Raw genomic sequence first — 13,464 nt, forward strand, 5'->3', positions numbered from 1 at the left:
GCTCTTACTCACAGCATTTGAAATGCAAAACACTTCCACCATCTAGTAGGTACTGTTTGCACTATCGCTGTCACTCAGCAGCAGCAGTGAGGAATTATGTAGCTGAATTTTCCTAGCTTGTATGAGAATGAGGAAAGGCCTGGAAATTGCCTGGAAATTCATCACACAGCAAGGGACACACAATAGTATGCAGGGAAAAGGAGAAAGAATGAGAACTTCTGTTACCCTGAACTGGAATTTTTTACTTGCTTCTCTGTACTTCACTCCCTATAAGTTCATCTCACTAATACATAAAAGTCTTTGTTTTGCAGTTTCTTGCTGTGTAGAAAATGTATACTCACTAAGTTTCTAGAGCTATTCTATTGTGAAAGCAGATAAAACATTTGGGACTATTGTGATAGCGATAAAACATTTCTTAATCAGAAAAGGACATTTCTTAATCAGGAGGAAAGGGGTTAATTAAAAATTTTATTTTGATATCTGAAAGTTTATCAACATCTTCTGAACGCTTGTCAGAGCTTGGCAATACAATCTGCAAGTCTTGGTGCGATCCCATGGTAGTTTGTGCTGGGTACAAACCAGCAGAGTATCTCCTTTGTTGTGAGTGTGAAAGGCTCATGCTTTGGCAGAGGAACTGGGAACTGTGACAGTGCACTCAGGGCTAACTGCAAGACCAATGCCACTCAGCACTATCCCACTTGACCTCAGACTTGGAAATGACTAACAGTCTCTTTTCACGTAGACCCTTTCCCTGGAGACTGGCTGATGAAAGCTTTTGGAAAAAGATTTGGAGGACAAGTTAAAAAGTCTCTCAAAAGAAGTCCCAGTATCCTGTTTAGAGTACAGATGTTACCATTGTGGGAAAAGGGATCTTTGTCTTCTTCCTGATTGTACCTTTGCCAACATACCTTTGATATCAGATATTTAATTTCCCCCCATGAACATTAGAACACAACATTCAATAATAGCACTTTTAATTCTGGAGTTCAAGGTTCTCCACATGAGAAAGGTGTGCCATGCTTCCCCTTTTGCAGATAGGGTAGTAGAAGTCCAAAGAATAAAAGTAAATTGCCAAGACTCAGATTCATGATAAAACTGGAAAGAGAATGGGGCCAAACCTTGAGCCAGTCCCCAAATGAAAGAATTTCCATATTTTCCACCTTTACAAAGGTCTTTTTGGGTCTTTTTTGTTACTTCCCAGTATGTGTGCGTGACACCATCTAGGGGATTGTATTGTGTGGGAGTTGGATTTTGTTAGGCAATCCTAAAAGTGCACTGGCACTTCTGGTCCCACCATGGCCTATGCATAAGTCAGCATGGAAAATTTATAGGTTGTAGGTGGGAGTGGTATGTCTGCTGTGCAAGCATTACACATAGTCATGGGACAAAAAATGGATGGCAAAGATGCAGTCTCTGAAGAGAAGAGTGAGACAGGAATCATCTTGAGAAAGCTCAGGCTCCAGCTGATAGGCCTCCTTTGGACAGTGCCTCTGCTGCACCTCCAGAGATTTCATTTTCCTAAAACATGGCAATACAGGCAACTGCAGTATTGATGTCTGTCCCTCTGAAAACCAAATAGTCATGAATACTCTTGTACAGTGATCATAAGTCTTTACTAGACCTTCTGCTCCTAATAGGCATCGCTCTTTGAAAGGTCACTTTAATAAGGTAGGCAAAATTATGTAAATACCAAGAGTTGAGCATTGTGGATCAAGCCAGCATGCTGAACTGAGGAGAAGGACTGGAAAAGAATGGGCACTGACTGCTGGGCACTCAGTGAGGGATTTTGAGGCATTTGAACTTTAAAACTGGCAAAATGGACAGCTGGAATGATTTGACATTTTATCATTAATTTAAGCAACAGAAATTAATGTTTAAAATGTTTTTGGAGAAGAACAAAAGATAAGAGAATGAAACTGGACTACCATTTCTATCTAAGTCACTGTGAGTCCAGCTCATGCTCTTGCTGCTATCTGGAAGAATTTGCTTTAGTGGAGTTAAGGTTTAGTAGAGAGCAGGTGCAGTGTGTGGGAAGAACATTTATTTAAACTCTGTGGGCTTTTAAAAATGAGAGTGAGAGAAGTACCCAGTGAAGCTCTCAGTAGTACTGTGCTGTGCAGTATTCTGCCACGTTCAGGACGTCACGTCTCTGCTTTGGAGTGAGGAAGGAGAGCTGTACAAACCAGCTGTGTGTGCAAGAGAAGGGCAGGTGGTCTTTGTCAACCAAGCCAAATAAAATGCATTCTGCAAATGTGCCATAGGAAAAGAACCTGCTCCCGCTCCAGCTAGGAAGGACATAGTGGCCCACGTGTGAGAAGGAAAGATAAAGGCGGAAAAGAGCAGCCTTTGGTCAGAGAATTGCATTGCACCACAGTTTGACATAAGTTCTGAAGACACAGATGATTTAAGTCCAACATTTGAAAAGAACCATTTGTGTAGATGTTGCACCTGCAGACACTGTCAAAATTACAATGAATTACAATGGCTTCTAATTCAGCTTGTGTGGAAGGACTCTCCTGACCCATGGGACAGATGTCTCCACCCAAGCAGCTGTTTGTCCTCCACTATACCTTGCTGCTGTGTGCAGCAGTTGTTCCCAATGGACTGGCCTGCTGTCCTGTGGTCACAGCTCCTCCAGGAACCACCCAGTGCCAGGGCCTTTCACTGTTGGCACAGGAGCTGGAGCTGCTGTTTCTGGTATGCACCACTGAGAGCAGTGCCCAAGCAACAGATCCACAGGCTTGCTTGGAAGGTGACTAATGCAACACTGGGGCCTTACAAACCAGCTATACTATGTTCTCTTCTTAGAGGCTACATCAGGACAGAGCTTTCTTTGTAAATATAGTAGTCTGCATGTTGATACTACCTCTAAATATATATTGCATATTCCTGCCTCTTTTTATCTTCAAGAGAAGTTTCACCATTTTGTGGCTAGTCTGCTGGTACTATTTAAGTAAGGCTGATATGTAAATAAAACTCTTAAACTTTTGAATAACATATGATTTATAGTAAGCCTTCTATTACTGAAACATCAAGCAGTTGCAGTGTTTTATGTGTCCCTATTCCAACTGCTTACCCTTTCTGTGCTTTGATCAACTATATCTGGCAAGACTTTAAAAAAACCCTGAAAGTTTCTGAGGAAATAAGGGTATTTCATCCTAGGTGCTGAAAACCACACATTCCTGTTCGGAAATGTCCAATTATTTCTTCAGTGAAAACCCCAAGCCCCACAAAATTTGCCTATTTAATTTGTTACTCACCTTTACCTCCAGAGTTCCTCACTCTCTGGCATATGAATTAATGTTCATGTCTGAGCTGAAGGGCTGAAAAAACAGTTTCTATTTCTGCTTTTTTCCCAGCAGCCTTTTAACTTCAGCTAACTCATTCAGCTTCATAAGAAGTATAGGAAGGGTGGCAAGTCACCATCTGTGTGCAGTATCTAGTGTTAGTTTGGTACTTTGAATACTGCATTAGGAAAATAGTGCTTCCTTTAGTAAACCCACTCATTGTTTACTTTGGGATAACTTTGTTAAAACTGGTATTAGAGTTGAAGATGAAACACCTGCCAAGAGGGTGAGGTCTTGTAGTATTTCTTTTTATTTTAGAATTCCAGGTCTTTTATTTATGAAGACCTCATTGCTTTAAAACACTATCGAGGTCCTCATGTCAAATAATTAACCTCTGACAGTACTGTTATGTTGGAACATATGATTCCAATAAAACAAACAAATGGCAACAGGGAAACATTTTTTAAAGCTGCAAGGTCCTCCTAGGGTAGTTAACTATGTTGATATTTAAGTATGTTTATATACCCACATGCCTTGGGACTGTTGCTGTCTCCAGCTAGAGAAAAAAAGCAGTGTGAGTTGTGCATGAGCATGAGAGCAACTGTACCTAAAAGGTGAAATCCTGCTGCTCCTGCAAGAGTTGGCCTGAAGGAACTCCAGATTTACTTGTGTAATTAGCGGTGGTAACTCAACAAGTCTGTTTATTTCAGAAAGGAAAAGAAATACATTTCCTCTACTACTTACTGATTATAAAACAATATTTTACTTGCACTTTTCAAAGGGTTAAAATGTGTTAAGTGTCACTTAAATGCATTACTCAGCATAGAAAGTCTGAAGAGAAATGTGAAGATCAGTCAGAAGCTCCACTCAACTCTTAGGAATTTAAGTGCATGGTATACACATGCCCTGGAAAACAAGTTTTCCTTGAGCGTTCAGAAGTATGGTTTGAAGCTCCCCTGTACCAGGATATTGAAGGATTTATCTCACATAGGTAATGTGCAGAAAATGGGGCTGAATTGGTTGTTCTGCTGCTCTACGGAACACTTTGGAAAATTCAAGCTCTGATTATTTAGTTGGTTTGACAGAATGTTGACACAATTTTATTGTGGAAACTTCTAGGTATCAAGGGCTTTCAAGCAGCAGTGTTGTTGTTGTTGTTTGGTTCCTTAGGCTGCCGAAGTCAAAACCTTACAAGTGAGTCTGCCCAAAACTGACAACACAATGCTTCTGGTTTCTGCCTTTCTTTCCCCTTTGGACTTTTGAACCATTAGGTTCACAATATGCTGTGCTTTGTGAGGTTTCACTGTGGCCACAGGGTTTAGGTTTGTTTTAAGGCAAGTCGAGATTGCTTGATGGTGACTCCCTCCAAGACCTGGATCGGACCCAAAGCAGCGGCAGTCAGCAGGAGGAACTGTCATCCCTCTGTCCAGCCATTTCTCTGGGATATCATCGTGTCCCAGCTCCGCTATCCCCTCAGGCAGGACGGCATTGAAAATTAAACAAACGAAGGGACTTCTGGCCCAGTCCCTCTGGCTAAGCTCTCTCCCACCTTCATCCCCTCGCAGGCGTCCTTCCTTTCTCGAAGGAGGGGGACACCCCAGCCGGGGCCCCTCAGGGCCCGTGCGGCGGGACCCGGAGCGCGGAGGGGCCGACCCGGCCGTGTGGGGCTGGGGAGCGGGCGGGGCGGGGCCCTGCGGGCGGGGCGTGCCCGGCGCTCCCGCGCGGCGGCGGCGGCCCCGCACCCGCTCCCTATCCCGCTCGGTCCCGCGGCCGCGGGGCTGGTGCTTGGGCGGCCCTGGGCGGCACCGCGCCCGCCGTGGGGCAGCGGGCAGAGCAGCAGCGCAAACACTCGCACAAGCATGCCGGGCAGCGACACGGCGCTCGCCGTGGACAGGACGTACTCGGACCCGGAGCGGCACCGGCGCCGCAAGACGAGGGTAAGGCGCGGGGGAGACAGCCGGCGGCGCCGGGGCTGCCTGGGGGATTGGGGTGCCCAGCTCTGACAGGCAGCCGCCAACCTGCAGCACTTTCCCCGTGAGGTCTCCGCGTTTCCTAGGATGACGATCTAAAGGGAAGCTTTTTTCCTGTGTGATTCTTTCACGTTCATGCTCTGAACACTTTTTGGTATAGGAAAATGAAATGAAACTGGATATTGACTTAATAGAAACCAATGTTCGAGGTATCCCCGCAATCGAAACCGGAGGGATACAAGTGTAATAGAGAACTTACTCACCAGAGTCAACAGTGCCGATGATTTAATGCCGTGACTCTCTCTCGATCACAGTGGTGAATGCTGGGGCTTGGTTCTGTTTCTCGAGGTTTGTTTAATAAACTCTGGAGCAGGTGATTGTATCTGGCAGCAGAGATTATTATGGTTCCTTTTATGAAGTTAAAAGAGGGCTGTGGCAGGAATGGAACTTGACAAAAAGTGCACCTGTGTGTTGTAGGGATAAAGTAAGAACATAATATATATCCATGATGTATGGCTTTATGAAATAGTTATTCTTAGTCTCCTGGCAAGTTCATCTTTATTTTTGTGTTTTGTTCATATGGTATATATATAAACATAAACATGTGTAGGCAAAGCTGTGATCCTTTAATGTATTTAGTGGCTTTTATGGTAAGTGTCTGTTGATGAAGGCACTTAGCTTTTTAGTTTAAAGTTCTTACCTAAATGTTCAGTTCAAAAGCGTGTAAAAAGTGGCTTTTTCTTCCCATGCACTGCAGGAAAGGAAAATCGAGATTGCTCTAGCTGACTTGGGATATTGGCAGAAATTCTGTTTTCTGTGCTGAGATTCTGGGTCTGACAACAAATGAACTTTATGGTTTGAAGTGTAAGAATCAACTATTTGTGAGGCAAGATCTTTTCTGGGAGGTGACTGGAGTGAAGGTTTTGGGTTTTGGGTGTTTTATTTTCCAGTACTGCGCATTAGCAGCATTCTCCATCCCTCCTGCCCATTAATTCACAGTGATGAAAAGGAGATGGTGTGATTCAGATTGCTTCAGAATAATGAAATATTTTTAAAATAGGTAACCCTATACGCTGTAGTATTACTACTGGAATCTACAATGCTCTTCACACTGTAAGGTGGTCACACATGCTAGTCATATTGGAGTTAACAGTGTTATGCATTTCCTGTGTTCTTCTCTGTAGAAAGTTGAACTAATTAGTTTCTCTTTCATTGATCTTGCTGTAAGAATAGTGACTACCTACCTAAGTGTGGCCATGGAGAAAAGTTGCATATCTTCATAATTTTTGGCATATTTGAAGGTTAAACTTTACTCTCTACTCTAGTTGTTTTATTTAAAAGTATAAAGTATCATGACTAATGCTGTGTTGTTTATTGTACTTGTGTATTGACATTAAAAAAAAAAATCTCATGTTTAAGGGGATTTTAAAATAGCATTGGTCTTCTGTCTGATTTTGGATTTCTTTTAATCAGAATTAGTGTCATCTTCCCTTCCTGTGACCATGAGGGCTGGAAATAGAACTCTGTACAAGTTTAGAGTTGTATGTAATTGTGATGCTCCAGGGTTTGGGCTTTACAAGTTGTGTCAAATATCACAGAACTTGTAAAGTAATTGCTAGGTATGGTAGCAGCATGTTATGTCTTCCAGATGATGGTAAGGCCTTGTATTTAATCTGTTTGTGCTTAGTTCAGACAAATTGAAATTTTTCCTGGGTAAATTGCCTGGATAACTTCAATGTTTCTCTTACTGCCTTAGCCATAGGGGTAGAAATGGTCACGCACTGGAGCGGCAAGAACTGGTACTATTATGTAGAAAAAAGCAAGAAATTAGAATGCTGGTTTTTAGTTAGAGACTGAACAAAAATCTTCAGAGCAGCTGAAGTTAAAGCTGCTATTCTAGAACATGGATGGAGAAGAATAATGCAGTGCATGGACAAACAATACAGAGCTGGTGGTGGGGTTCTCAGGAGCCTGAGCAGACTAGGGAGGCTTGCTGTGTGAGGAATGCCTTGGAGCTGGATTTGGTAGCAGGATAGGACATGTTGTAAGTAAGGTGAGATCCATTTAATAAAGTCTGGGGAAAAGAGAGGTCCTTAAAGTAGAAGCTGCATCTCCTAGTCTGTATAAAATAGGCTACTCAGTCCAGTTTTTAGGTGGTGGGTGTTAAAGGAATTCTCCAGCCTATAGGTTACTGCACGTCTTCCAAGCCCAGCTAAGGAATTTCCTTATGAGAAAGTGACACCTTTTCATTGGACAGGTAAAATGACAGTTCCAGAATTGCTGTTGTGTATACTGTAGGAAGGCATCATTAAATTTAGTTTGTAGAAGTGCTGGAACAATTTACTGTAAATACAGCCTTCAGAGTTTATAAATGTAGAGTCCAAGGGGATTGAAACATTTTTGCTGCAGCCAAAAAGCTTCTTCAGTGTATTGCAACAGATCTGCTCAATACCTTCTTCTTTGAGGCTGTTTGAAGTATAAGATATTGTGGGTTCTGCTAATAATTCTCCATATGTCACATTTTGTGTGACGTTCCCCGTGGCTGAACGAGAGGAAATACTTTATTTAGGTATAGTTGGATCATTCTTAACTTAGGAGAGTCACTGCTGCTGCTGAAGGCCAAATATTTTGAAGGAGAGGCTGTTCTCTCTTGGATGTTCTCTTCCTTGGATGAATCATGAGGGAGTCCAGCTATGCCATGCACAGCAGTGCTGAGTGGGGTGTAAAACCACTATTACATGAAGTGTAATGGAATTAGTGCCTTACAGTTCTGCTTTTATGTGGTGGGTATAGATTTATAGCCATGTAGTTGCCTTAGTTCTGGAAAGTCATCCATCTCCAGATTAGGAAGGGTGCCCTTCCAGGAGACTTTGCCTGCCTCTCCTTGCCAATAGTATCTGGTCGCTATAATCTGGATTACTGCAGATCTCTCCGGTGGTGCAGGTGAAATCCACGGACAGTACAGCCATGCAAAACATTTCCTGTCTTCTCTGCTAATGCCAGTTGCTGCAGCTTCACTGTGCTTTACAACCACTCCTGCAATGCTTCAAAACAAATCTTTGAAAAACATTCAAAATCAGGACCTAAGATATGAAGTAGAACAATTTGGGAACAGGAGTTGCATTTTTATTTGTCATGAACAAAGTACTGCTCTTGCTGGAATGTAACTGGCGGGATAGTTTAAAAAAGTGTTGTAGTGTTTTCTTAAGGGATTTGATTTTTCAGTAAGCATTGTGGAAGACTAGGGTGTTCAGATTCTGGCCACACTATATTTCTTGACCAGTAAGTCCATGCAGAGGTCTATCCAATTGCAATAGTTCACATTCCTGAAGCTCAGACTAGCCTGGCTATGCTAACCCATGCCTCACTGTGCTGACTTTTACTTCAAGAGCACTGTGTCAGGACTGCCTTTCAAGGCTCTGTAAGGGTCTGTTAAAGCTATCTTTTTTCTTTTTTAATCTGTTGATCAGGACATTGCTCTTCACTCTTGATGTCTTACCCATTACTGAACAAGAACCCTCTGCATTTCATCAGGACTATAAATTTATATGTATGGCTTTGGAGGAGAAAAGTCCTTTTCCAGTACAACTAAAACACATAAATTCCTTGACTGCAACCCATCAGCAGTCTATGTAGAAGTCTGCTTGCTTTTAGCAAGTACCAGATGCGTTTGAGAAGTCCCAATAAGCACATTGGAGCTTATTCAGAACTTTCTCTTTATTAGTGGAAAACAGAATTGTAAGAAGCCTTCCTTTATCTGAAACAAACACACAAACCTTACCTGAAACAGGTGTGGTTTGCTTATTAATGAATAGAGAAACTAATTTCAAGCTTCTTGTTCTTTCAGCCTTAGTGATACTAGCAGCAGAATCAGTGGGGTTTTTTTTATTATTTAATTCTTATGTGATCATGCATATAAAAGGCTTACACCAAAAAAAAAGCCCAGAAATTCACTTCCTTTCTACTGATGAAAAAGCATTCTGTGGAATGTCTCTTCTCATTTTCAGTGTCTCTCTTATGATCCCTCCCATTGATCTTGTCTATAGGCAAGGCAGACTTTAATAATCCCTCCTCATATGTGTGTCTTTCTAAGCCTCTAATCACTTTCATCATCTGTCCTTGAATTCCCTTTATTTCTTAAAATCTTCAGTAGGTTTGGAGGAAATGACATAAAGGAACCTAAAAGGATTAAAAACAAATAACCCCAAGTAGAATACTCCACCAAAACAAACAAAGCAAACAAATCGAACAACAAAACCCCACCAAGTCTAACCAAAACAAAAAACCACTCCACCCACAGTTTTAGGAGATGGGGAGATTTATTCTCCTGGTGTTCTTTTAAATACAAAGATCACTGTGGAAGACATGCCTGTGCTGGGCTCTTTTAACCTGTAAACAAACCTCCCAATATTTTGTGCTCTAAGACCTTACACACGCTTTTCCCCACAGTTCCCTCAGGTTTGGACATAAGACAGAAATAATTTCATGAGACAGTTTTACTAGGACCTCCAAGCTTTGGTTTTAAATCCACAGTGTAATTAGAAGTGTGTGAGACCTGTTAAAAGGTAGCCTGCATGATCCAGGGGAGCTGGAAATAAGAAAGACTGACTATTTTGTTAGAACTGAAGAAAAGCCTGTTTTGTTAATTTAAAACAGTAAACTGTTTATTATTTTGTCCATTTAGAACTGTTTAAGAAATTTCTTACTTTTTTATTCCCTAGTGCCAGAAAGGAATATTAGAAAGTTTCCAAAGTTGGGTTTTTTGTTTTTTGTTTTTTTTCATTTTGGGATTAAATACACCTAAAAGCTAAAGGACAATGTTAGGTCAAATGAAACAAAAGGGAAGTTGTTTCTGTGCAGCTTAGTTTAGCATTGCTGTGCTCCCCTGATCCTGCAAGGTGAACCTCTTTTGTAGACTTGTAGGCTATAAAGGTTGTGTTCTCATCCGCTTCATCTTTTCCCTAACCCAATAAGACAGTTTTAAACAGTAAGTAGAATGGAGGATGCATCTTCTTTCTAAGGTTTAAACTGATTTAAAGTTTGGAATCTTTATACTTAGGCCTTTCATAAGTTTTGGTTGTCACCAGGAGAATTCACATCTCTGAAGACTGTAGAGAGTTTCCTTTGCTGTGCTGTTGATCATCCTCATTGCAGTGGATGGTATTGCTTACAGGACTGGGGAATTCTTATCACCTTTTAAATGTTAGGTATATGTATAAAAAAAAGTCCCTGGGGGAAAATTGCCAGCCTTCTGATTTGCTTTCCTTTCGAAGGACGTATAATTGTTCTTCAGTCGGGTTGCCAGCAGTGGTGCTGGGGGATGGCACGAGCTCCAGATCCCTGCCTTGCTTGTTGTCATCATCTCCCTAGGTAAGGCTTTCACTAGGCACCATCTAGGTCTGCACAGGGGCTGAGCCTTCAAGGTTTTGGTGGGTTTGACATCTAATCTGGTCCAAATTAAAAAGATTCCTGCTGCACATTGTCCCATTTTGGTTCTTTTGGGAACATTAGCAAGTATGCAGCTTTCATCTTCACCCCCACAGTAAGTATGATTTTTGGGAAGGACTTGTGTGGGAGATGAATTTCTATGTAGTGCTGAGGAATGGTGAAACATAATTCTCCCTTTCCACTTATGTATCCAGATGGAGAAACTTTACAAAAGAGCATTGCAGTATTTACTACTGAAAGTTTTCTGTTCTTCCCTTACTCTGAAAGAGGGAGGATTAATATGCAAGACAAAAATCAACCTGCTGATCTAAAGCCTTCACATATGGGACCAAGAATGTACTGGAATGTCTTGAACCTTACCAGACACTCAGCAAGTGAGAACTCCTCTAAAGAATTTGTTCCTCTAGAAAGCTGAAATTAGGCTTTTTGTTTTCAAAAAAAAAAAAATACAGAAAAAAAAAGCTTAATATTGAGAGCTTGCTCACTTCATTATTGTCCTGTTTAGGGGTTGCAACTGGATAAAATTTCAGAGAGCAGAAGTTTTGGAAACCACTGGTACTAACATTTTCTTACTTACCTCTGTATTGGACAGTGTGTTTCAATGGACCTTTGATATAAAGTATTTAGCATCAATTCTTGATAATTCTCTGTTAACCTTTATTAGTAGTAGGTATATTTTCCTTGGCTTTTCCTATTTGTGTACAGTTTGTGTAACAGTTGCCTTCCTTGTAAATATTTGTTTCAGTATCTCTGGATGAAGAAGTTATGCTGGGGATGCAAAGAATTGAGTGTACTATTGAATTAAAATGAATATGTGATTCAGGTAGTGCTGAATTATTTGGAAACTTCTGATTAACATCAGGGGCCTATGGAATCAATCTGAGATGAATTAGAACAGACTTATGGAAACTTCTCTGTATATTAACTCTTCTTTACAGGATGGGAGATGTTGCTTCCAGTTGATATTACAGTTTCCTTTAGCTTAAACTAGGATGGTGTAGGTGGGTTTTTAATTTTGTTTTTGCTTTGTAAATAAATGATCTTGTAGTGGGTTTGGCTAAAAATTTATGGAAACCTGTTTAGTTTCCTGGCAAAACTGTGATAAAAAGAGCAGCCACTCTGTGTGCATCTAAGAACTGCAGCAATTAAACACTCTAATTATCTATGTAATGTGATTTTTTTTTTCTTTTTTTTTCTTTTTGGTTGAAGTTAGTAGAAGTATGGCTTTCAAAAAGGCTACAACATTATTGGCTTCTCAAGCACTAAATAAGATTTTTTTTTTTAAATTGACTTGCTCCTCCTGTTTAAAGCAAGCCTTTTCATCATGATGAAAATTGGTGTTTTAAAGACAGGGAAGATGGCAATGCTCTGGAGTTAATTTATGTGTACAACAGGTTTTGATTTATAAGGTTAGAAAAAGCATTAAGCAGAGCTCGTGGAAGTATAAGACTTCCCTGCTTAAATAAACAAACTAAACCTGATATTGCCTACTGCCACCTAAAAAGCAAGTAACAGTTTACAGGAAATGTGAGGAGTCAGGGTTTTGGGGTCTTGGGATTATAGAATATAAGGGAATTTCTAAGTGGGCTTTAAGATAGACTACAAGAATTATGTTACAAGAAAAGAAGCCTTGTTAGGGTAAGTTAATTTAGCAGGTTTCTCTGGTTTTACTGCATTCACTGCCTTTATTCCAAGTTATTCCAGTACATGTAATACAGAAATTAGAATTCAGCTAGTGCTAATTGTTCAAATGCAAAATTATATAAATATGCAGAAAATGTGCTGCTTTATACCAGCATGTCTGTACAGGTGAGTGATGTGCAAAGATCAAACTGACAGACCAATTACAACTGACTCTAAACATTTTTCTAATTCAGGGCAGTAGAGCTTAATGTACTTTAAATTTGCTGAGGACTTGCTAAGATTCACTGCTTCACCCTCACTTCCTAGGAAATTAATTAATTCATATGAAATGGGAGCTGGCTGTGGGACTGCAGTGGGCACTGACTGTGTTTGGGATTATTTTTGTCAAGAAGCTTTGGTTGAAGGTTGCAAGGACAGGTGGAAGCTTTGGAACAGAGTAGGATCAAACCCAGTGCTAGTCTGAAAGAGGCATTTAGTGTTAGAAGAATTAAATTAACAGAGCTTGTTAGTAAGAGCTGCCTAGGTCAGGTGTGAGGACCTTTCTTACCCAAGAAAGACTGAAGAAGACTTGACTGTTCACTCATTCACAGCTGCCTCTCCAGTCTGCAGCACAAGCTCTCAGCAGCTTTGGACATGTTCAGGGCAATAGCAAGGAATGGAGAAGATAGCAGGAAACATGATGGAGAGAGGAACAGAGGTGGGATTTCATGTGCTTAGCCTGAAATGGATTTGCTGCTCACAACAGAGCCCCCTCCAAAGGCCAGGTGTAATTTTCTTTTCCCCCTTCTTTAGTCCACACAGATGACTTGAAAATAAAATGTTTCAGTATTTGATATTACTTCAGCTACTGATACATGTGTGTTATATGGGATTGTGTGGCTCTTACTATGTTAGGAATCTTTGTTTTACTAGAGCTTTTGGCAGGAGTAACATAATCCTGTGTCATGGCTGTCCCTGATACGTTTTGTCAGAGTAGTAAAGTGTCTCTTCACTTCATCAGGTTTCTAATTTCTTTCTTCTCCCATGCCTATCCAGGGAAAGAGCCTATCTTTTTTCATTCCTCTCTCCTGACATACCTTTAGGAAGAAATCTGACTACATCTTGTCACCTGTATC

The 13,464-nt window shown here is 40.9% G+C and overlaps 1 protein-coding gene across 2 annotated transcripts in view; it reads left to right on the top strand.

The window, feature by feature from the left end:
• TMCC3 (transmembrane and coiled-coil domain family 3) overlaps positions 1 to 13,464 on the top strand; it is a 111,783-nt gene that overhangs the window by 61,906 nt on the left and 36,413 nt on the right. The window contains exon 1 of one of the 2 annotated variants that reach the window (XM_058805109.1): positions 5,003 to 5,224. The exons of the other annotated variant lie outside the window; for it this stretch is intronic. Within the exon in view, the coding sequence (XP_058661092.1) occupies positions 5,147 to 5,224 (78 nt within the window). The 5' untranslated portion in view covers positions 5,003 to 5,146. Of the gene's footprint in view, positions 1 to 5,002; positions 5,225 to 13,464 lie in introns of those variants that run through there. 2 annotated transcript variants of the gene reach the window in all.

The sequence above is a fragment of the Ammospiza caudacuta genome, chromosome 5, assembly GCF_027887145.1.
Source record: "Ammospiza caudacuta isolate bAmmCau1 chromosome 5, bAmmCau1.pri, whole genome shotgun sequence".
Lineage (NCBI taxonomy): Eukaryota > Metazoa > Chordata > Aves > Passeriformes > Passerellidae > Ammospiza > Ammospiza caudacuta.